This window comes from Pristis pectinata, chromosome 3 (assembly GCF_009764475.1).
Source record: "Pristis pectinata isolate sPriPec2 chromosome 3, sPriPec2.1.pri, whole genome shotgun sequence".
Taxonomy (NCBI): domain Eukaryota; kingdom Metazoa; phylum Chordata; class Chondrichthyes; order Rhinopristiformes; family Pristidae; genus Pristis; species Pristis pectinata.
In genome coordinates this window covers 25028107-25053357 of record NC_067407.1, presented here as the reverse complement: position 1 = coordinate 25053357, position 25251 = coordinate 25028107, and the positions used below count along the sequence as shown (strand labels likewise).

General features: G+C 38.0%; 1 protein-coding gene across 1 annotated transcript; it reads right to left on the bottom strand.

The window, feature by feature from the left end:
- Positions 1–622: 622 nt before the first annotated feature.
- Positions 623–23552, bottom strand: atp6v0b (ATPase H+ transporting V0 subunit b). Its single transcript, XM_052013226.1, has 8 exons — positions 23390–23552; positions 18610–18658; positions 13729–13812; positions 13123–13200; positions 11151–11220; positions 10242–10293; positions 8614–8804; positions 623–5482 (listed from the first exon to the last, which is right to left on the bottom strand). Exons 1-8 carry the CDS (start codon positions 23454–23456, stop codon positions 5456–5458), a joined length of 618 nt encoding a protein of 205 aa, XP_051869186.1. The 5' UTR covers positions 23457–23552; the 3' UTR covers positions 623–5455.
- Between the last annotated feature and the right edge of the window lie 1699 nt (positions 23553–25251).

Genomic DNA, 25251 nt, shown 5'->3' with positions numbered 1-25251 from the left:
ACATCAATACACTTTGTACTAACTCAATGTAACTGCACTGTGTAATGAATTGACCTGTACGATTGGTTTGTAAGACAAGCTTTTCACTGTACCTCGGTACAAGTGACAATAATAAACCAATACCAATAAAAAATAAAAACAATCTGGTCCCTTTATCATTTAATATAAACTTTTCATTAATGCAATGTCTATGCCTCTCAAAGTGTAGAGATCAAGTCCTTTGATCTTTATCGATAATATTGAACTGAAAAATGTAGCTGTATAAAGACAATGGTGTCTGGTTGGTAATTTGAATTTAGCTGGGAAAACAAATGTTACGCATTGTTAAAAAATGTGCAGATGCTGGATATGTGGCAGAAACAAATGCTGGAAGCACTCAAGGAGGAGTTAATTGAACAATGCAATGGGGAAAAATTCATCTCTCCCCTCGATAAATAAATTCAAAAGGAACAGTCATTCAAATCTTCTGTAAAATCATTCAGCTCATTCAACTGCACACTGCACCAATTTTCAACAGACATGAGGAAAAGCAACTGGAGAACCATTATCAAGGTCCATCTTAAATCAGTGAAAATACCAAAAGAACATTATAGCAATTAACCAGCCTTGACAAAAACTATGGCAGTTTTTTCCAATATAATTTTAATTTCTCTATCCATTTTGCACGTTGAATCTTGTCATGGAGCCCACACAGAATATGTTCTCAAAAGGCTTTCCACAAAGATAACCACTCACACTTTCAACAGGATCACAAAATGTCTGAAATAATTAGCTGTCTATTGCAAAGAAATCAGATATTTTATAACAACCTTTTTTTTTACACAAATACAGGTAAAAACAAAAATGGAAAATACAATCTCAAAAAAGCACTTATACAATCTGTAGAAATCTGACCATTAAAGGATCCATGAGAAAGTTGCAATATTGTAGACTTAAGATCATCTGTTGCAAGTCTGCAGTAACTGGTCAGATAGATTTTCTATTATGAGGATGGAGATGGTTTTCTTCACATTTAACTAAATTTTGGTGCAGTAAATCTACCAGAAAAGTTATCTGTACTTTAATACATACCATTAAACCAGGATACTGTTTGCTAGAACATTGTTAATCCAAAAATAATGGATTTAACTTGTAACACATTATTCTAATTTCACATGGTGGCAAGTATGCCTGTGCAGAGTTCCATCTGAAGACCCAAACTACTGTTGAACTGGGCTTAGAATACAAATTGGAAAACAAATATTTGGTTTAAAAATTGTATGTTTCCTCGAATATCCAAAAAACTCAATCTAGCACACTGCTCAATTGTAATTTGAAATTACAATTGAATTTGAAATTCAATCACTTAACAACTGTGATATAATCCATTGCAACCTAACATGCTGAATTGAGTATCAAATATTCCAGTAATAGTTATTCCATGCGAGAATGCACTTGGTTGATTTTTAACTAAAACTTCTACAACTTTTGTTAATCAGTTTGATTGCTTGCTTGGTTTTGGATAGAAGACTGGATTTAGCTACAAGACCAGGCATGTGAGATGGATGCAAAAAAAAGTCAATTTATATCTTCCCCTCCTCCCCCCCCAGAAGTTCTCTTTGAATTACTATTTTGTCTCATCTGGTAGATTAAAACAGCGGCTCTGGATTTCACGGAACCCTGAAGATTCATTTAAATACACAACCTCAATCTACTACAGTTATCTCTACTTTGTCATCAAATATTCTTATGCCAAAGTAGAAAATACTTCAAGTATTTAATTACAGCAAGTGAACAGTTTAAATAAAAATCTAGAAAGTCCTACAGCTGACCAGCACTTGTTTTATTTCAAGTCAATATTTCAACAAAAGATCACAAGTCAAATTGTGTGCAAGGATTAAGAGAGTGTGAACAAACTACAATTTTACTTTACAGTCCAGCTCCTGGTGCAAATATATAACATTAATACAGACTTCAATTGGAAATCAACTATTTGAACAATTACATGTATTTAAATTTTGTTGCACAAATCAATAGTTTTCCCTCTCCCTTTTCAAAACGTACAAATTTAACCTAACGTGTACTAAAGAACATGGGATTTTACAGTGACAGTACTTTAATCTACCTTTTCTTTGAAAGGTTTACATTAAAGAATTGCGGCACCCTTTTACAAATCTTCCATTCATTTCATGATTTGAAAAGTTAACTCTGAAGTTTGTTTAAATGCTTTGGCCCACTGGAAACAACCCAAATTTATTTCAAATATTACATTTCTGTGAAAGGTACATTCTTTTATCAAAACATTCAGAGTTGAATTCAACCTCAAGTATATCGGCAAATGACAAAGACTGTGTCCCTAAACCTCATGTTTCTGTTTGCAGAATTTTTTTCCAAAAAAGTAAAACAAGAAATAAAACAAGGTTACCTTGTACAGCAAACATCCACAATAACTAAACATGTTCAACTAGCCCAAGGATGTCTTGAAGAGATCGTTCTATGGTTAAGCTAACAAAAAGTAATCCTGCAAATTCAAGTAATGGGACAACTTTAATGTCATATCAGTTGACTTGCATTTCAGAGTATTGTATGGTTTGAGAGCCACCATGTTGAAAGCACTTTAATATTTCAAGTTAAAAGACAGCATAACAAAATGCATTTGGAGATCACATTCTAAATGGATTGACAGGTGGCCATTCGTCATTAAGAATGTAAAGCTCAAAATGAAATACAACTACTTTCCAATATTTAGTTAAGAAAGCAGTGAAACATCTTTACTCTGCTTGTATGTACACTTTCCAGGAAGCGTTTTATTGTTTGTGTATACATACAAGCAGGCACTTTCAAAAGTCAGGTCTTGAAGCAAATGGAGGATTATTTTAAACAAACTTCTACATCTTAATGGCAGGAATAAAAATCATCAGTAGGCCACAGCTTACAGAAAATGTACACCAAAGAGAATAATAAATAGACCAGGTTCAAGCATGATAAACCTGATGTACATCAAGATTCAACCTTAAACAAATTTCTACATTTAAAAAGGTTAAAAGTGGTGTTGAGGAATAAAACAGGTTTTTCTATTCATTACTATCACGTCCTGCCAGGTTAGCTGCACGTCACGTTCTGACTAAGGTTCTCAGTTTATGACCAAATCCTCAAATATTCAGCTTTTAATTAGTCAAAATCAAGTCAGAAAGCACGGAAACTGGCTCTTCAGCCCACCTAGTCCCCACTGACCATCATAGCATCCATTTACACTGATCCCATTTTATTCTCATCACTTTCCCATCAACTCCCTCCTATCCCAGATTCTACCAGTCATAAGTACTCTAGGGGCAATATAACCCACCATCCTGGGATGTGGGAGGAAACCCATGCAATCACAGTATTAGTGAGGCTTTTTGCCACTATCCAACCTCTTAGTCTTAGACAAGTTAGTGACAAATCTTTAAGTAATGATCTTGCATCATTAGGAGTTGGTTTAAGACTGACTGAATTCTGCATATTGGACATTTCCCCCAACTAAGGACTTCCATTTCATTACATTCAGATTGAACTCAAACTTGGGTCAGGACAGCATTCTAACCTACAAGAATAACTTCCAACTTTACTCTGTATAACGGCCCTACATAGAAACTATGCAAGTTAAAAATGATAATTGATTTACATTTATTGGTACCATTATATGCACCATGTTTCTCAAGTCACATCTGGCAGTTAACTCATCCAGCTGGTCATGATCCACCTGGATAATAACACAAACTATTTTGTGTCATTGAAGTGCTTTGATCAATTTGTTCCTACAGTACTTAAAGCAGACTACAGGGAACACACCACTGAACTTTTGTAGCCTTAACAGGTGACAACCTACTCAAAAGGCAATAAGGCCATTATGGGCATCACATAAAAGCTGGAGCAAGCAATAGTGAAGATAATTTCACTTCACATGTATGTGAATCAGGACAGAACCTTAACCAAGTGTTCCAATTCACCCAACATTTTAAGGGGAGGAAAATGAATCTGTAATTTTATGTTGTGCCCAACAGTTAGCACACCAACTAATGATATCAGAAAATAACTACTGTAATTTACAAAAGCTTACATACGTAGCATAGTATTACTGAAAGACTTTGGCAATTAAACTAAACTTATGAACCAACTTAAGAAAAACTACTTTCTTCGGTTTCCCAGTTTATTCAGCAAACCACTTCCAAACATAAAAGTTACTAATGGAAGCAATTTATCTTTTACTTCAGTTAACCTGGAAAAAATTTGATTCACATTAAATTTCATACTTAATCTGCAAAGCGTGAATTGTTTTCACAGCCAAATCCCAGTGTGCAAAACAAATTTTGTCAAACTGGCTGCGAATGGAAACATTCAACCAATATTGATAATGATATCTTGTTGCAGTTTTCAGATGGTTTTCAAACAAAAACAACATCCAGTCAGCCATTCATTGCTCCAAAACCTATGTTACAGCCAGTACTATTCTGTACAAGTTAATAATCAATGTACCTTTGATTATTCCATGGAGGAAGAGAAGTACATGATTAACTTATGTTGAAACTTTCACTTTTGTTCCATTATTACACCACTGTGCACAAAAGATGAATAAAGATCAAACAAACATCACAGCTGCAGCCTGATTAAGGGCCAAAATGATATTATTCTCTGCATGCTGTATCAGTTTTAATATGGCCCAAATACTGTTCAGTAACTGGATATTTAAATTGCAATTGTCACAGCAACCCGAATACTCAATCTTACTTGGAGCAGGTATGTCACCAATGATGATAAAGTCTCCAATACAAGTATAAACTAGCATGCACAATACTCTGAAAAATTGCATTGGGTAAAGTAGTAATAGCGTGTATGGGAAGAGGTTGCTTGATGAAGACCCACGTACGAATTACTTTATTTCTGAATTTGTCATTTTGATGTAACATTCATTTTCTTTACTACATTTACAAGAAAAACAAAACACATCAGAAGTTCCAACTGAGGTACACGAAAGGACAATAGTTGATTTTTGTATGATCTCATTCATTAGAGGTTTGGTATGATCTCCACAAGCCTCATGGGCCTAATATAGAATCATGGTGATGTTATCAATATCAACATTTTCAGCTCTTGCATATACCATGTCAGAAAGGATCAACTTCATCATTTGGATGTGACAATGAAAGAAGTCTTCAACGTTCAGTCTCACAGATCCATTCCCATTCCAAAATCCAAGTGGGCAATAAACTGTCACGCTGAACTACAGACTAAACTATGGAATACTGTTGGACAGCACCTGGCCTGTTTTGCAGAACTGATCAGGAATCACATCCAAACATAACTATCACTCTTAAAGCAAATGATGAGTTTAAAAACCACAAACAATATATTGGGAAAATATACACTTAAATAAATTATTTACAACAAATCTTGGTCTCATTTCCAGAACTTCAGACTCTCCATGTACTCATGAAGTCTAATCTCCCATTTTCACTTTGGATGTCTGTTTTAAAGAAATGAAAAAAGGTATAAATTCAATTTTATGACAGTAACCTTTAGCAGGTGCAACATCAACTTCATAAGAAATAATTGTTTTTTTTTGCACAAATAACCTATTAGCTGATGATGCTTAGTGTATCTAAAATCTTCATTCTGCACTGCTACACTGAGAATAGTGATTAGCATTCTACTTCACAAACCCAAAAAATATGAATACAAGAAGGATATTAGTAAGCTGTTTCCCTCTTGCCATTTTCCACCTGACCTGCTGAGCATCTCCTGCATTTTGATTACTAATGAACTAGGCATACATTGCAGGTTTGTTTTGTTTTCAGTGGTTTTAAAATAGAAAAACTTTCCAAAGCACTCAGAGGTGCAAGTTAAAAATGGATACAAGAATGATCAAAAAATGTTTAGTGACAAATGTAGACTCGCAAGGCAGTTAGTATGAAGGAAAACCTGATTATGAAAGAGTGGGAAATTCTGAAGTGAAGTCAGAGAAGCAAAACAAACAACCATAGTGAAAATTGGAAATGGGACACTGAGTGACAACTGGTGGTAGCCGAAACAGTGAACTAACAGAAATTGGTGTGGAATAGGATGCTCCCAAAGGCTGAAGATAAGATATCTTTATTAGTCACATGTACATCGAAACACAGCGAATACATCCTTTTGCGTAGTGTTCTGGGGGCAGCCTGCAAGTGTCGCCATACTTCCGGCACCAACATAGCATGCCCACAATTTCCTAACCTGTACGTCTTTGGAACGTGGGAGGAAACCAGAGCACCCGGAGGAAACCCACGCAGACATGGGGAGAACGTACAAACTCCTTACAGACAGTGGCCAGATTTGAACCCGGGTCACTGGCGCTGTAAAGCGTTACGCTAACTGCTACAATACCGAAAGAGCTAGAATTTCAGAAGCTCTGAGGATGGAAGGCTTACTGGGAAGCTATTACCATATTTGAACCTAGAGGCTCGCAAGGCATAATTAAAGGTTCCAATGGCAGGTAGAAGCAGTCAGTCATTAGTAAAGACAATGCAGAGTTACAGAGCAATGACGACAATCAATGCCTACATTCTGATTTGGCATGATACAGGGTAGTGTAGCGGTTAGCGTAACACTAGTACAGCGCCAGTGACCCGTGTTCAATTCTGGCCCTGTCTGTAAGGAGTTTGTATGTTCTCCCCATGTCTGTGTGGGTTTCCTCCGGGTGCTCTGGTTTCCTCCCACATTCCAAAGACGTACAGGTTAGGAAGTTGTGGGCATGCTATGTTGGCACTGGAAGCATAGTGATACTTGTGGGCTGCCCCCAGAACATTCCACAAAAGATGCATTGCACTATGTGTTTCAATGTACCTGTGACTAATAAAGATATCTTATAGTGCCTTAGGAGGAAAATGTAATAACTATTAGCGTATTGACATCGTGAACAGTGCAAAAAGAACATTTAGAATGTAGAAATGCTGGTTCATTGAATTCAGAAACATAGGTAATGGAAGGGTAGAACTGGATGTCAGTCAATGTGCAGAAGTAACTGACATCAACTGTAAGAATGAAGTGACAGCATCTAGCACGTGGGGTGGTTATTTATAGTGAATAATATGGTTGGGATATATTGTAGGCACGTTCATCCAGCCTTTGCAATTTGGTGGGGCAGGCTTGAATCAGGCATCATAGCTCTTCAGATGATTGTAATAATATTCAAACTTCCTTTTTAAACAAAAGAAAAAAACTTATTCATGGAGTAAAAGACCAGTTTGATTTTTTTTACAAGACTAATTATCAGCAAACTTGTGTATAACGAGCTGCAGTGGTCAGAATGAAGAGCACTTGATGATCACACTGAATTCTCCATTTCAGCAGGCTGACCCTGCAGTGGATTCCACACCAATTAATCACTGAGACACAGGAGGTCACAAGGTCTTACGCTGATGATGCCAGCCTCAAAGAAATCCAAAAAAATAGGTTTCCCAAAGCTCCTCAACATTTAGATCTGAAATTTGACTTCTGGACAGCTGTTTGCCTTCCCCCACACCATTCTAACAAATTTATTTGAGCAACTCTGATTAAAACGTTGGACCGACTTATTACTTCTTCAAGGAGCACAGAGCCCACCTGCACATAGCAGAGAAGACAGGATAGGGGAAACTGATAGTTCAAAGTTGCTTAGGGGGAAGTCTCAACCCCATCTACAAAAAGCATGAAGTTACACTCACGTATTTACTACTCCATAAAAATAGATACACAAAAGGTTGTAAACAAGAAAAATGGATTACAACACATGACTGCACACTGCTCACAAGAAACTTAGTGAAGATTTGGGATAATAGTTCTATCTGTCCTACAGAACATCTCGACTCTTTTTATATCCCATGGTCAGCAGCTTTACGACTTTCTGGCTGGGAATTCCTTTATTTACTTTTAAGACGACGTTGGAGGAATGAACTCGGGTGGATGGAATGGACAGAGATTTTGCTACAACATTAACACCACACTGTAGATTACACATCCAATTTGATTTTTGTTTTGCATTGTTAAAAAATAACTGTTCTGAAGTCTTCAACTTGACATGTTAACTATTTTCTTCCCACGAATACACCCTACACCCCCCCCCCCCCAAAAAACTATAGTGAATATTCCATGTTAAATTTTTACTGACAGTGAATAAATGCATTAAAAAAATAGGGTGACATAGGCAATTTATTTACAACCTGTTTCACACATCTTCCCCAAGTACCAGACTGAAGCAGAGATCCTGTTCCTTCTAGGAATGTCACTCATCCAGAGGCCTCTGACATTGAGATCCAGGTGTAACAAAACATCATGGTAAAAGGCTGCCCACTGTGAAGGCTGGGAGATTCAGCTCCCAATTGCTTTACCACCAAGCAGGCAATTGGAAAGATGCCATTCCATCCATGTCCCAACCCAATACAAAGTACACGAAGTGGCAATAAATGCCAACATCAAATGTTTCAGCCCAGTGATGTTTAATTCTTTAGTGAAGAACTGTATTAAAAGTTTAACATCTCAGCAATAAAATAAACTTTGGTATCTAATTAATAACTATTCTTGGAGTATGCATAGAGACTTTTTACCAACACATCCTCTGAAATATGCAGTTGACAAGCTTACCTGTAGAATAGCCACAATGACTCCAAACAACCCAATGGCACTGCCAAAAATTTCAACTATCAGGATCTTGACAAACAAGCTGGCATTCTGGGCATCTGCCAGGGCAGCACCACTACCCACAATACCAACGCAAATTCCACAGAAGAGGTTAGAAAATCCAACAGTTAGGCCTGCCCCAAACATAGAGAAGCCTGCGAAAAAAAATAGGGAAATGAGAAAACTACTGACAGAAAACCATACTAACTTGGGCAAGATCTGCAATGGATCACAGCATCACAAGCATTTTTGATATGAAAGTGGAAGCGAAACAGTGAAACCATATGATCTTTCCTCCTTTTAGTGGTTAGCATAATGCTTTACAACACCAGGTCGCTGTCTGTAAGGAGTTTGTACATTCTCCCTGTGTCTGCGTAGGTTTCTTCCGGGTGCTCCGGTTTCCTCCCACATTCTAAAGATGTACAGGTTAGGAAGTTGTGGGCATGCTATGTTGGCGCCGGAAGCGTGGCGACACTTGCGGGCTGCCCCCAGAACACTCTACGCAAAAGGTGCATTTCACTGTGTGTTTTGATGTACACGTGACTAATAAAGATATCTTATAATCTTAAATGCACAAGTAAAAATGTGCATCCATCGTTTGGGAAACCAGAACTACATCCAAGTCCATTGTTCTGTCTAGCTCACATCACAGGGTATTCAGATGACATGCAAGTCATTTCCAAAGAGAAGTAAATGCAAGAAACAAGAACATCCATCCAATGCAGTGTAATGCAGCAAACAGAGCAAGTTATTATATTTGTTTTACCTCACTGCACATTGCTAGCAAGTCTAAAAATACTTTTAGCAATGAAATCAGGATTTGTTTTTCCATTCAAAGGTTGGCTGAAATTCCCTCCCATAAAAAGACTGAAATTAGCAAGACTGAGATCAGAGACTTCTACTAGATATGATTAAGGACTACGAAAAAATGCAGATAAATAGAGACAAGGCAAATATTAGACTTAAGTTAACCAAGTTTAAAAATAGACTCAGAGGATAAATGGTCACATGTACCCACTTTTCTAAAGACATCAGTTACAACAGTGAAAGTATCATTTTGACAATATTACAATCAATAAATTAGATACTACTTCTGCTGTAGGAACACTATCTGGTGATAAAAGCACTCTTAGACTTGGTGTATCTAATGTATGATCATGTTACCAAGCTTGTAAAACAGCTTGGATACCTTCTTTTGGCAGCTGCATCCAGTGACACTCCAGGTAGGACAGGTGTCTCTGTGCTCCAGTGCTTCCTACACTCTCCCTGTCACTGTGTGGATTTTCCCCCAGATACCAGTTTCCTCCCACATCCCAAAGACACGCAGGTTGGTGGGTTAATTGGCTACTGTAAATTAACTCAGGTGTAGATGGTGCATGGCACAATCAGGGGGATGTTAGCGGCCATGAGAGAGAGAGAGTGAAAGAGAGAGAGAGAGAAAACAGGTTATGGGGTGGTGGGGGGGGGAGAAGCGGTTGAAATCACCAAAAGATCTCTTGCAAATCTGGAATAATTGCTCCTTGAAACAAACATCCATTTCAAACAATCACATAAAATACTTAAAAGTCTGTACAAGAGAAAACCAAACAAACCTGCTTGATAATTCCTAGCTCCAATTGTCTGAGGTGTAGTGCCACTGAATGGCTGTGAGGAGAAAAACAGATTTAAATTAAACTTCAGTAACCAGTTCACCATCTTTGACACCACTCATCTGAACAAAAGCTTTTTGTTGCATGGTCGAATCAATTTTCATGGACCTTGACTACTTCAGTTCATTCCATCAACAGACCCTTCCCACCATTCCTCAAAAATCTGGTTCTACAATCAGAGTCAGAAACCCAAATGTAAGGAGTGCTTTCTGTGGCATCTTCTACAAACAAGTTAGTTGATATAAACAAATGGTGTGAAAAGAAGATTCCACAAAAGTCTGTTAAGAAAATCTACATATTGAATCAAATCCACAGGTCTACTTTACTAATCTCCATTGTACTTCCATTGTAAGACAATATAGTTTTCTACAACAAAAGAATGAAAGCAGACAAACTATCCAAGGGAGCTAAAACTAATCTTAAGAAACACAAGAACATGACTTGCATTATGTGCAGAGTTGTGTAAGTAAACCTAGGTCCTATTAATACTTTGAAAATGCCAAGAAATAATCTACCATCCTTGGATACGACAACCTAATATAATCTACACAAACTATTGAGGCTTCCACCTGTAAGACTATATTAACAGCCATTGCCATCGTGTTGTATAGCTTGTGTCCATTCAACGTTTTGAGGCAGTAAAGTGTAAGCATTGTTTTAAATTAATAAATTTGTACACAAATCAACAAGTTATTTACCAAGTGGACATTTATAGAAACTGATACATTTTAGCTTTGATTTATAGACATGGTTTATCCTACCCAACATTTTTACATTTCAGGTTAGATTTTGACATCAAATACATAACAGGCTACATAAAAAAATGTGCATTTATACTAAAAACTCACATACCTCTGCCATATTACTGATGACAATAGCCATGATAATTCCATAAATTGCCACAGCTTCACAGAAAATGATACTGCAATACAAAATGTTACAAAGGTTAATTCCAATGGAAACATTCGCATCTACCCTATTAAGCTGCTTTGTACATTTTAAGCCTTTGTTGTTCCTTTATTCAAGAAGGGAAATAGGGATAATCCAGGAAATTATAGGCTGGTTAACCTCACATCAGTGGTAGGGAGACTACTGGAGGGGATTCTTAGGGATAGGATTTATGTGCATTTGGCAAAACATGTCCTGATTATGGACAGTCAGCACGGCTATGTGCAGGGCAGGGCAGGTCACGTCACATCTTACAAACTTGATAGTTTTTTTTTGAGGTGGTGACTAAAGGTGATGAGGGTAGGGCGGTGGATGTTGTTTTATAAGGATGTTATTTTAATAAGGTTTTCGACAAGGTCCCTCATGATAGGCTGATCAAGAAGGTTAAGATGCATGGGATCCACGGCAACTTTGCCATTTGCATGCGGAATTGGCTTGCCTAGAGAAGACAAAGGGTAGTGGTGGGAGGGTGTTATTCTGGTTGGAGGTCTGTTTACAAATGACACAAAGATTGGAGCTGTGGGCAGTGTAGATGGCTGTCGAAAGGACACCACAGAATATAGGTCAGTAATAGAAAATAGTGGAGAAACGACAGATGGAGTTTAATCTGAGTAAGTGTGGGGTGTTGCCCTTTGGGAGGTCTAATGTCAAGGGAAAAGTATACAGTTAATGACAGGACCCTTAACAGCATTGATGTACAGAAGGATCTTGGGGTCCAAGTCCAAAGCTCACTGAAAGTGGCCACTCAAGTAGATCGGGTGGTAAAGACATATAGCATTCTTGCCTTCATTGGTCAGGGCACAGAGTACAAGAGTAAGGAAGTCATGTGGCAGGCATATAACACTTTGGTTAGCTTGGAATATGCAGTTCTGGTCACCCCAATACAGGAAGGAAGTGAAAGCTTTGGATAGGGTGCAGGAGAGGTTTACCAGGATGCTGCCTGGATTAGAGGGTATGAGCTACAAGTAGAGATTGGATGAACTTTTGTTTTCTCTGGAGTATCAGAGGCTGAGGGGGAGACCTGATAGAAGTTTATAAAATTATCAAAGGTATAGATAGGATTGACAGTCAGAACCTTTGTCCCAGGGCAGAAGTCAAATTCCAGAGGACATGTAGTTAAGGTGGTAGTGGTTGGGAGTTGAGTTTAAAGGAGATGTGTGGGGCAAGTTGTTATTTGTTTTCTTCTTCCCCCCCGCACCCCCCCCCCTTCTTTTTTGGTAGGTGCTTGCTGCCAAGGGTAATGGTGGAAGCAGATAAGATAGTGCCACTTAAAAGGCTGTTCGATAGACGCAAGAATGCACAGGTAATGGAGGGACATGGATCATTACAGACAGACGAGATTTAATTTAATTTGAAATAGTGTTTGGCGCAGACATCGTGGGCTGAAGAGCCCGTTCCTGTGCTGTACTGTCCTTGTTCCATGTAATAGGTCAATACTGATATTTCTCTTTCCAATGATGAATTTTAAGCATTTGGAAATCAACAGATATGGATTAAAAGCCAGCAGTGAACTGCAAGCTGTAGAAACTGTGGAATTGTACAAGCTTTAACAAGTTCTCTTTTAACATCAACGAGAGTCTAAATGGACAAAAAATAATTTTTAAAAGTTTGTAAAAAGTTCAAATTCTTATTTCTCCCTTTCTTAATCTGTCATAAACTTACATCCACTCACAAGACATCTTTGTTGTTTTACGGGTAAATCGGAAATACAAACTCCCCCTCCAATTCCATGTAAACCAGCATGCACTTACCTCAGCTCCAAGGAAATGCAGAAAGAAATGCCTCCTTTCAAAGGTGTTACCAATTGATTAAAAGTAGGATTTTTTATAATTATCAAAACAATCAAAATTGAAGTAGGATATTTCAAAACTATTACCTGACAAGATTTTTGGTTTTAATCCTGGGAGCCTTCACACCCCCACCAAGAATGCTTGAACCAGTGATGTAGATACCCCTGAATAACAAAGCAAAACAAAAATGTGTTACCTCCGTTTTGTCTCCCCCCCCCACCCCCCCCATTAAAATTAATTTTCTGCTGCTGGGAAGGCAACAGTAAAGAATGTGGGAATCAGGAGGCAGGCCATTTGCCACAAAACATTTGGCATTTGACTTACTGTGGTAGCCATAACATTTACTGACTGGTCCAAATGAGATTTTGACAAATGTGATGTTAATGAAGGAAGGGTTCGTTATATAATGTCTTTAAACATTAAGACGTGCTCACTCTTGTTCCATTGCTAGTCTCTAGTGTGGTTAGTGTGGTACAAAATCTGCTTGCCACTTATCAGGCCAACCCTAGACATTCTCCTAGTCCTGCTTAATTATCAGAGGAATAACCACTGAAAAGGACATCTTCTGAGGATTCTCTTGATTTGAAAGTATTCACAATTCAAAGCAGAAATACATTTAAAACAATTAAAAACAAAACCTGGTTAATTAATCAAAATTTATTCAATGACAATAATAATAAAGAAACTCTTACCAAGCAGCTCCCACAACAGACAAAGAGATGGCCAATCCAATTCCAAGGTTCGCCCACATAAAAGGAGATGTTTCTGTTAAAAACCTATCAGGAGTAAAATACATTCACTTGAAAAGATTTATCGCTCATTTTACATTCAAAATTCAACAGATGTACACAGTCATGTCATGAAGGTTTTCTAAAATGTTTAGTCAAAATGTGCAAGAATACAAATACAAAACTGTCACATGAAAGATTTCAAGCAAATATAGAAGGTATAAAATGTGGTTCACATTCAGAGATTACAGCAAAATTGCAAACATACAATTCCGCAATTAGGCAGCACATTCCAATTTTCTGGAAAGGTTCTTTCATTCCCATTCTTCTGTTTAATGTGGCATTAATTGTTAGAATCACTCCATGTAAAAATATTCCTTTTTTTAAAATAAATCGATTATCTGGGCAACTCAATTTGCAAGGTCACTGTTCAGCACGTGTTTAAACCAAAAATATGAACAGTAAGTTTACATAAACACAGTCAGCAAGAACAAGATCTAAGCAAGATTCTACCACAAAGATCAGGGCACATCCCAGTCCTGGGAGAAGCTGTAAAATAATGACAAAGTGAAAACTGAACACTTTGATATCAAAGAAAATTATTTTTTTCCCTCTTTATCAAATTGAAATTTCCAACATATGTATCCATTATGCCTGGTATTGCACAAGTTAAAGTGATCAGAATTTTCTCATTTAAAAAATCCTTAGTTAATGCAAACAGTTAATTTCGCAACAGCGAGTTAATTTATATACAGTATATGAAGACTGTTGATGCCAGCAAGGAAAAACTTTCACTATTACATTCCCCACCCAAAGCTCACCTGGTTATGTTTAAACAAACATAGACATACTGCACATGTACATGAAACACTACATGCAAGGCGTGAAGGGAACAGGAAGAATTAATGAATCAGATCTCTTGGTTATTTGAAAAATTAACTTAACACTTCCTTCTTTCCTCTGAGCTCCACTTCTGCAACCCAAGGGTCTGAAAGAGGCCTTAAAATGAGAAGCTGTGAACATCTTTCTGGTACGTTACAAACACCTTTGGTGGGTTTCACGATGGAGGTGAATTTAGCCTTACTTGGCCAATATTCATTCCCAGCTCACAGCCATGACCTGCTGATGCTAGTTGGTATTCAAGGAGCAGCTGGAGTAACGGTCAAGTTTCTCAGTGTTGGAAGAGGGAATAATTCAATGCATCATTAGCACAATAAATGGCAATCAAGTCTGGAAGACAATCATTAGACATAAAACATCACAAGGTATAGGACTGAGAACCTTCAGTGGTCAAACATGGAATGGACTTTGAGAAGGATGGGAGCCATTTTCTTGGGTTCTGACACTGAAAATTATAAGAATATAGATCCCAAAATATCACATTGGGAAAACACACATGACAACAATTGTTTCATCATTAGGTTGAGGAGAAAGTTTCAAGCCTTTTAAATTCTGACTAGTTTAAAGAAAAATCAAGTGCCACTATGAAATTAATTAACTCAAAGCTACCAAGACCAACTTAACAAAGAAATGAAATCCAGGGTATTTTGTTTGAATTCAGTAAAACCATTATGCATAGAAATTCTTCTCCTTTTACTTTTCCATCATGTGCCAATGTTCACTGTAATAGTAAATGTTCTGTAACCAGTAGGGAACAGTAATACAAAAGCTGTGCAAGTCAACTCCAGAGGAGCAAAGGAGCACAATTATTTCTCCCAATATATAGATTTCAAATATTACACTGGCCTCTTCCACTACCTGAATGCCCTACTTGGCACCGTTCAAAGGAACACACAATTCTATTATGTTATTCTGGTTTATTTTTATTTCTTCTTTGGAATTGAATGTTACGTCATTTCAACCCCAATCTAAATAATGTCCTATCTAAACCTGCTCAGTTCTCCTTTCCTATGTTGGCCTTGCTGAAACCCATAAATCATCTCTCCCAACAATCTTGCACCATGATTTAAAGGCTGATCCCTTAAAAATGTTTTCTTCCTATTTAAAGTAATCTGGGGCACTTTTTTAAAAAACATACAAAGGTAGGTGATCAATAGATCCTTACCATTACACTTCTCTACTCAAACTCCTTCCCAACCACTTTGTATAATATTTTGGACTTATTCTTCCTGCATGCGGATCAGAGTTGGAGATGCAATAAGTGCTTGTGGTTGTTTTGTTCGTGCTAATCAGCTTGAACCAAAACTACAAACACTTGTGTTAAAAGTCATGTCAAAACTAATAAACATACAATTTTCCTTTGCAATTTTTAATCTGAAACAACATTTAAAAAAACAAACCAGGCATATTTTAAACTTACAACTGGATTGTAGTACAGAAAGAAGGAAACCAGACAAGTATGATTACGTACCGCTCTGGTCTTTCCAACCAGAGATGTAAATACTGATCTTAGAGGCTTTAAAGAACACATTGGACAAGGTGGTAATTTTGAAGAGAGATCGAAAGAATGTGGCCCACATTGAAAAGGTGATCTCATTTAAATATAAAAATCAAAGAAATAGTCAGGGTAAATGCTGAGCAGTTATTTCCTTGAAGTCTGGAATCAGAGGGCACAGTTGCAGGATTAGCCGTCAGCCATTCACTTTGATATGAGTGAAAGATTCTTAATTCAGAAGGTTGCAAATTTTCTCCCCTACTGAGTTATAGATGTTCTACTATTGAGGTCAAAAGACTGAGACAGATGGGTTTTTTTTTCTTTACAGACAATGGAGTTATCAATGGACATAGAAATCAGATGAGAAAGTGGACTTCTGTAGAGGTTCAGACATTAAACAGAACAGTAGACTTAAGGAACACTATCTTTAACTCCTATTTTATTTTAATACAATAAACACTGAGCTGAATCTCATTGGCTGGGCATCTTGAATTACTATCTTCAGTTGCTCCACACCTGTACTTCCCTAATTTGGATCTTGCTGGTCCAAAGTATCCCAGTGTCCAGAGCAATAGCAGGGTCTCCAACAACTCTATAGAAGCCTTGCTATATGATGCAATGGTTAGCTTTGATATCTGGCAAAGCCATGACAGTTATTTAACTGTTGCTAATGTTTCCACTATACAAATTTATTGAATTGAAAAAAAATCAGCCAAAATACACAAACACAGGTAATTAAAAACATTAAACTGCTCTGAAATAATTTTCATAAAGGAAGTCAGCTTCCCCATTGGCCTAAAATTCTCAGTGGGGTCTCTGATCCTGAGCCAAATCCAATCCAGCAAAGAATGCAATAACCAACTTCTTAACTGAAATGCTGGGGAATCACAGCAAGTTGAAGTTTTGTCAGTGAATTTAAACTGGTAACTGCTATACAGGCCAGTATTTACTTGAAATACGCAAGACAATAAACAATCACAACTGAACATTTAAGTATGAATCAACACGCAAAACACTGAAGGAACTCAGCGGGTCAGGCAGGATCTAGAGAGGGAAATGGACAGTCAACACTTCAGCTCAAGACCCTTCACCCAAAACATCAACCACCAATTTCCCTCCATAGATGCTGCCTGACCCACTAAGTTCCTTCAGCATTTTGTGTATTACTCCAAATTCCAGCACCTGCAGTCTCACGTCTCCATTTAAGTATGAATGTCATTCATACACAAAGTGAACTGTAGATATTTGGATATGGAATTCACTTTACATAGTGTTAATATCACAAGGAAGCAGCAGCTAGGAATTGCCAGTTCTGTACCAAACAAAAGGGAATTTATAGACTACACCCATATCTGGAATTCAGTTATCAGACAGGTCATTCATGCGGTATCAGGGATTACAGTTCACGTGATGGCGTAACAAAAAAATCCTATTTTAACTGAATTATCATTGTACCATATTTTGTCTTGATCATGCCGTAGAATTCAACAAATCGAGAAACAAAATGTAAAAAGCAGCAAAATTCTGACTTTTATTAGGTTCAAAAATTTTGGCTTATCCGGTACCACTCTCCCCATTGCTCTAACCCAGAAGACCCAAGTCTGAAGGTTTCGTACCTACACCAAAGATGTCAGATCTACCTCTGCCAGATTTTCACTGCCAAAGTCTAGTTCACAAGCAAGCTATTTCACATTCTATATTTTTCATGCAAGCTAAACTTGGCCACAAGATGCTAATTCCAGGATGAAGCTCAACATTGTGCAGTTGTTGAATCATGTGAAACAGGAAAACATAGGATACAAAGTTGCTTCACAGGAGTGCAATCAGAAATTGACCACAAACCAAAGGAAGGTTTTCAGGAGAGGTGACTAAAAGTTTTATCCAAGAGTTAGGTTTTAAGAAAGGTCTTAAAAAGAGGGAGCAAAGTAGAGAAGTGTCGTTTAGGGATAAATTCCAAAGGTAAATGAATTTCACTAGCATTTGAGATTTTTCATTAAGGTTATTTTCCAGGATCTGGGCATTGCTAGAATAGAGTAGTCCTGATAAAATCCAAACTGGACAAGAGTGGACAAGAGTGAACAGTGTGGCCACCCTACCAAGTGAAGCAATGACCAGTGTAGGGCTTGAATTTACTTGTTTCATTACTGCAGCAGTAAGCCACAGTCAGGTGTGGAGGAATTCTGAGACTAGGCCACAAATAAAAATCCTGCTATTCTACAATTCTTTCTCGTATTATCAACTATGTCGAGTAGGTGAAAATAAAGTTTTCATAATTTAACAACAGCAAAATTTAAACTATAATAAGCACACACACATATGTGCATTCGTATGTAAACATGCAAGAAAAGTATTAGGAATTGATTAGATTGTCACAAAGAGTTTGTTGAATCTAGTCACTATGTACTAGTTTAAAAACAAAAAGGGCCAACTAAACAATAAAAATCACCTACCATCCTATATCGAAACGAAATCCTAGGTCAAATATTGTATAACAGATGCCTGCAATAGAAAAAAGTTTCATTTTAGAATATTTCATAAACAAATGGTCAGCATTTTATACCAAAATGATTTGAGTTTTGCTAATTAGAATTCAATCCTTTCTTTGTTCAATAGGAAGAACAGAGGTGCTACTCTCCTTTTGCTACTTACTCAGGCTCTAATTACATCAATGAATGGACTCAAGGCTTTCAATACCCTCAGCTATATCTACCCCTGAACTAATTCACTGAAATGGAATATCTGGTTGTTTGTTTCATTATTGAAACATGTTGTTCCACGCAATTTGCATTCAGTCTTACCCCAGGTTACAACAGTGACTTTTCCTCAGAAAATACTCCATTGACTGAAATACTTCGGGATGTCTTAAGGTTTTGAAAAGCAATTTGCAAATGCAGTTTATTTCCAACTAAACACAAGAATCAGCTTCACATTTTTATGTATTAGTGACAAATTAAATGTCAATGTATTTTGCAAGTTGAACCCTTGAGGAACTGAGAGAAAGCATCTTCTCCAAAGAATTTGCTTTTGAGAGGATGCAGTCTATATTGAATCAATGTGTCATTTAACAAATGTAAATCTTCAATATTTAACCCCAATATAATTTGTATGTTGTCTGAAAATGAAAAATTCCCACCTACTACCCAAGTGTGCCTGAGCAATCTCCAGAGTTTCAAGAGCCTAGAATTACTAAGAAAATATTTCAGGACATTCGGTTTTCAGGTGCATTTATACAACATCTGCTCTACTGCCTTCATCAACCATCTTATTTAATAATTCTGTCAAATCCATGCTGGCTGGCATGATATGTAATGTTAATGCAAATTTTATGCTCAGCAATAGTTTCTATTTATTTTCCTACCACTGAACCTGATTGGCTTGGTGTTACCAGGTTTATCCTTCTTTCCATTTTTGATCAGAGTTGTAATAGTTGCATTCCACTAGAATCACTCTGTAATCCAAGGAGGCTACAAAGATTGAAAGTAGAGGTCTGCCATCACTAACCTAGTTTCCATTTAGATATTGCAACTTGCCCAGCTTCATAAATGAGAGTCATTTTGGCACTTTGTTTTTATCCAAAATATCAATTTTTGTCCTCCTTTACTGAAACAATAACATTTCTTCATTTGTGACCAACTGGTGCAAAGTACTCAATTAGTACCTCAGAGAAGCTTGCAACTTCTCAAGAGTTGTTTCATCTTCTGATTAGTCCCACCATTCTTTTAATTACCTCTTAAATTTTTATATACTGGTGCTCCACTTACTGCTACTCCACAGGGCAGTGTTTAATTATAGCACTTTTGGTCCTCCAAACACTAACAGGTACATATTTCCCTGTGGTTTCCAAAAAGAAATCTGCACAAGTTGCACATTACGGTGCTGAGAACTCGGTGCCAACCCCCCACACTCTCCAATGCCGTGAGCTGCAATACCAGGAACCTGGCAGAAACCCATGTCTTCCCCAAAGCTGCACACTGTCAGGGTGGAAACCTGATGCAAATCCCTCCCCACTGCTAGTATTCTCACTGCAATAAATTGAACACAGCTCAGTGGAAGTAGCTTGCTATGGCTGTTTGGATGGGCTGGGATGAGCAACACAGCTGTTCAGTACTGAGACACTGGGCAGACAGCTGCACCCTGGCCAGTATGGTGAGTACAGGCTATTGCTGGGGCTGGTCGCTCCTCCTCCATGTGTTTATCCCACTCACAACCGTTCTGCCAAACTACACAAGAGTATTTGAAGTTCACTACTGTTTCTATTCTATTATTTTTAGATTTCTCTAAAAGGTAGCCTACAGATTTGCTCCTCCATCTCCTCCACACTGTCTTTGATAGCTAGGTCTAGAAGAGAAACCCGAAGTAACATTTCATTCTATGTTGCTTAATTTTAACCAAATAAAATCGGCCTTTGAACCCTCCAATATATTCTCACTCTTTAGAAGTGAATTATTTATCAACAGATTCACCTTTATCTTTGATTTGAAATTCCACTGTCCACTCAAACTCTGTTTGTTGTTAAAAATATAAAGTGCAAATGCATCTCAGTGTCACATGCCCTATAACTACATCTATTGCTCTCAAATTTACTGTTCAGGCATGCAATTTGTCATGTGTCATATGCACAATGTTACTCTAAAATGCTTCATTGTAGAGTAAATTATACTAGTGTGGAAGCATTCCTTAAACATCTCTAGTATAGGTTACTTTCTTCAGTTTCCTGTTTGGAGTTTAACATTGTAGAGATATTTCTCGAGTCACTTTTTAACAATCATTGGTAAACCACATCAGAATAGGTCCCTACTTAACCATTTTAAAACTGCATTAGTTTGCCGTGATCGTGAAACAGATCAGCACATTCCTTCTTTTTAAATGCAACTGCAGATGAAAAATGCAATCAAGTGCTTTTGTTTTAAACCACATTTCTTTACTTCCTTTTTAATAAAGGGTAGTATTGCAATATTTGCAGCAAAGATCAATTTGGAGTCTATGGATTACACAATTTCAGCAGAGCTCTCCACTGTTCAAAAGCAAACCCTTTCCTCCACTCATTCCACCCAGGCTCCATGCTTAGAACCTGAAGTACAGCAGAAGTACTTGTACAAGACTAACTTTAAAATTGACCAGTTACTAACAAATTTGAAACGACACACACTCTGAATGATTAACAACTTGTTTAAAAAAATCAGTTCAATTGACATCAGTATAATAATTTCATAATTACAGAACTTCCAATTTTATGCAAAACATTTCACTTGACCACATTCTTAATATGCTTTCAAGTCCAGTTAGCAAGTTTGTATACACACTTATGAAATCTAAACTTTTAACACATGCATATATTTCAATCATAAAATATACAACTAAAAAGACCACAAGGAATTGGAAATTATTCAGTTTGTTCAATAAATACACTTTCGGGTAACTTGCAATGTTATAAGCTGCTCCAAAGCAACCACCCCTTATAACAGTTGTCCCTCACACAGTACACAATGTAGCATTTTCAACTTGAAAGGAAGAAAGCTCTACACAATTTTAAGGAATGCGGTCTTCTCTACATACCAATATAGGCGTTACTCAATAATTTAATCAGGTCCATATTCTTCAGGTTCTCTCTAGCTTTATAAAGTACCTGTCATTTTCTGAGGATGCCATAAACTCTTTACAGTGAAATGGACACTGGCACAATGTGATAATAGCCAAGAGATCTATCTTACCAAGTTGAGGAATAAATATCATCCAAGGGTATTAACGGGTAAAGTGCCACGGTCGGTAGAGAGTGTTATGATACAGATATGTCATTGTCTCATTCAATGAGAAAAAAGACTGAGGCTTCTCCTTCCTGTTGTCTTGCCATTCATTTCAGGAGGTTGTACAGAATATTAACCTTAAAATTGGCTCAAAATAACAAATCAACTAATCTGCTGTTCTTCATTGGATCTCATATCTCTACAGGAGAAGCAACGGGGCCTTGATTTTATAGCTCATCTAAAGATCAGCACACACTTCATACACCAGTGTGACAATCTACATTTTGGGCACAGATTTCTGGATGAGGGCAGCTCCAACAGGACCAGAGTTAAACACAGGCCAGAACAAAACAGCTTACTTGACTATACAACAGCTTAAACAATACTAACTTAATATGGCCAGAATGAGTATCATGAACAAGATGCTTTGCAACAATTCACTAAGGCTTCTTCAACTGCACCTTCCAAACTCATGACCTCTAACATAGAGGACAAGATTTCCATTACTTGCAATTTCCCCTTTAAGTCACATATCATCCTGACACATTGCTGTTTCTTCATGAACACTGGGTTAAATGAAAAGAAAAAAGAGAAAACACTAGAAATACTTGTGTCAATCAGTACCTGTGCAGAGTTGCTGTCCCAATGTATTTTGTGGAATTTTTCCCACTTCTGCTGCCTTGGTGTGAAGTCTAACTTCTCTGCTCAACAGTGCTGCTGACTTCAAGGTGATGTCCTTTTCCTAAACTCCCATCAGCAGAGAAAGTCTATTTCTACTCCATTTAATTATTTTCAAAATTTTAAAATCTCATACAGAGTAAGCCCAGTTGATGAAGTCTCCACACAAAATAACCCTTGAAACACACGACTCCAGAAACAAGTTTAACCACAATTAAGACAATGAAAATATGACAGAAAGGTTAAAACTGGACAGGAGTCATTACAGAATACAAGACTAACGTGGGTGAGTGACAACTATTTACGCAGTTGGCGTATCACTGACAAATTCTCGCTCATATTCACAGGGGTGAAAGGAAAGGCGTTTTAAAAACTGCCGGCTCTCTCCTCCATCTCTCTAACACCACATAACATGTAATTAATAACTAAATCTCATATCTGATGATCGATCCAATCTACGAGTTTAAGCATAAAACAGCACTCAATGTTTGGTGTCAGCATTTACAGTAAGGTGGGTATTGCTGGGTGAATTTCGTAACTTCATCTTAACCCGTGATTTTCACCAGGTTTTTTTTTAAAGAAAAGGGCGAGTGAAATAATTCACTCAAAAATCCTGGGGCGATTGACTGTCAGAGACCTCCCCACGGTTTGCACGCTGAGGACAGCCAGCCGGGTAACGCAGGGCCGGTGCAGGGACGTCAATGCCCCGCAGCCCCCGGGCTCTCAGCAGCGGAGGAGCCACGCTAGGCCCCACGCCCGGCTCGACGCCCAACTCAAGGAGCCGCCCTCCGCTTCGACATCTCCTCACCTACAACGAGGATGGTGGACCAAAAGGCCACAGTAATGCCGGTGTAAAGTAAAGTGTAGCCGTTCATCTTCCACGACTCCCCTGGCACCTCGGTTACCGTAGACTGCTCGGCTCGGCTCGGCTCGGGGGCGGCGACAAGCCGGCTGGTCACGTGAGGCGAGGGTGCTCGATCACGTGACTGGGATGACGTCAACAGGGCGAGGAATCCTGGGAGCTGTAGGCAGCTTGATCCCATTGGACTCTACTTCCCAGCATGCCTCACGACAGAGCCTCTCAATCCATCTAATGCTATCTCAACTTGACCACAGCCCTGCTTTCCTGCCTAACTCCCATTTAGACCAAAATTCTATCTCTGCTTTTGTATATATTCAATAACTCAGCTTTCACAGCTGAGTGTGGCGGAGAATTTGAAATATTCACTTCCTTCTGAGAGAAGACCTTCCTTCTCATCACCATCTAAATGGCTAAATCCCAATTCTTGTTTTGAATTTCACCCAAAGAGGCAATTCCTCTCAGCATCTACCCTGTCAAGTCCTCTCATAATCTTATAATTAATCAAATACCACCTGTGTGCAGACACTTGAGTCTTAATCTCAGTGATCATAAAAAGTAAACTGTAAAAAGTGATATTTTTGCATTTTGTTGGGCTGACTATTCTTGCATATGAACCCTGACTTTGTAGCATTTAGATTAATTTATTCACAAGAATCAAACCGAATATCCTCGTCAGTTTATTCCATTTGTTGTTTTCATAGGTTAATTTGTCCTCAAGAATGGAACAGAATACACTCTGCACCTTATTTCACATGCTCCTTTCTTAGGAATTTCTGAGGTTTTGTGGAGAGTGTTAAAGTAAAAACACTGCAGAATGGGCCAGTGGTCGCAATCATGCCAGGCTTTGAAGAATTTGGATTGCACCTACATTGCAGATTTTCACATTTTAACCAGATTTACCCAAAAATTCAACACTCAGAAAATAATGATATTTCACCCTTTGAATGAGACATTAAACTGAGGCTCCATTTATCTGTTCAGGTCCATGTAGAAGTTTTCCTATCACTTTCCAAAAAGAAATAGCAACTTCTTCCAGTATCCTGGCCAACTATTTCTGTTAATCAGTGTCATTAAAACAAATCAATAGCAAATTACCTTTACTTCTACAATGCCTTTAATATAATAAGGCAACACAAGATGCTCCCAAGTAGAAAAATCAAACAAAATTTGACAAAGAGCTATGTATGGAGATACTTGGCTAGAATTTCCTCTATGCTGAATTTTGTTGTTGTGGATCACTCTGACAACATGTGTTTATGATTGCTAAAAACACAAGAACTTCAACTGCCTGCTTCACAGATCAGCATTGATTGGTTTCCCTGTGTACATAGAACAGTACAGCACAATACAGGCCCTTTGGCCCACAATGTTGTGCCAACCTGTAAACCTCACCTAAGACTATCTAACCCCTTCCTCCCACATATATCTCTATTTTAAATTCCTCCATTTGCCTATCTAGTAATCTCTTGAATTTGACCAATGTACCTGCCTCCACCACTGCCCCAGGCAGTGCATTCCATGCCCCAAACACTCTCTGGGTAAAAAACCTTCCTCTGATATCTCTCTTGAACTTCCCACCCATTACTTTAAAGCCATGCCCTCTTGTATTGAGCATTGGTGCCCTGGGAAAGAGGTGCTGGCTGTCCACTCTGTCTATTAATATTTTGTAGACCTCTATCATGTCTCCCCTCATCCTCCTTCTCTCCAAAGAGTAAAGCCCTAGCTCCCTTAGTCTCTCCTCATAATGCATACTCTCTAAACCAGGCAGCATCCTGGTAAGTCTCCTCTGCACCCTTTCCAACACTTCC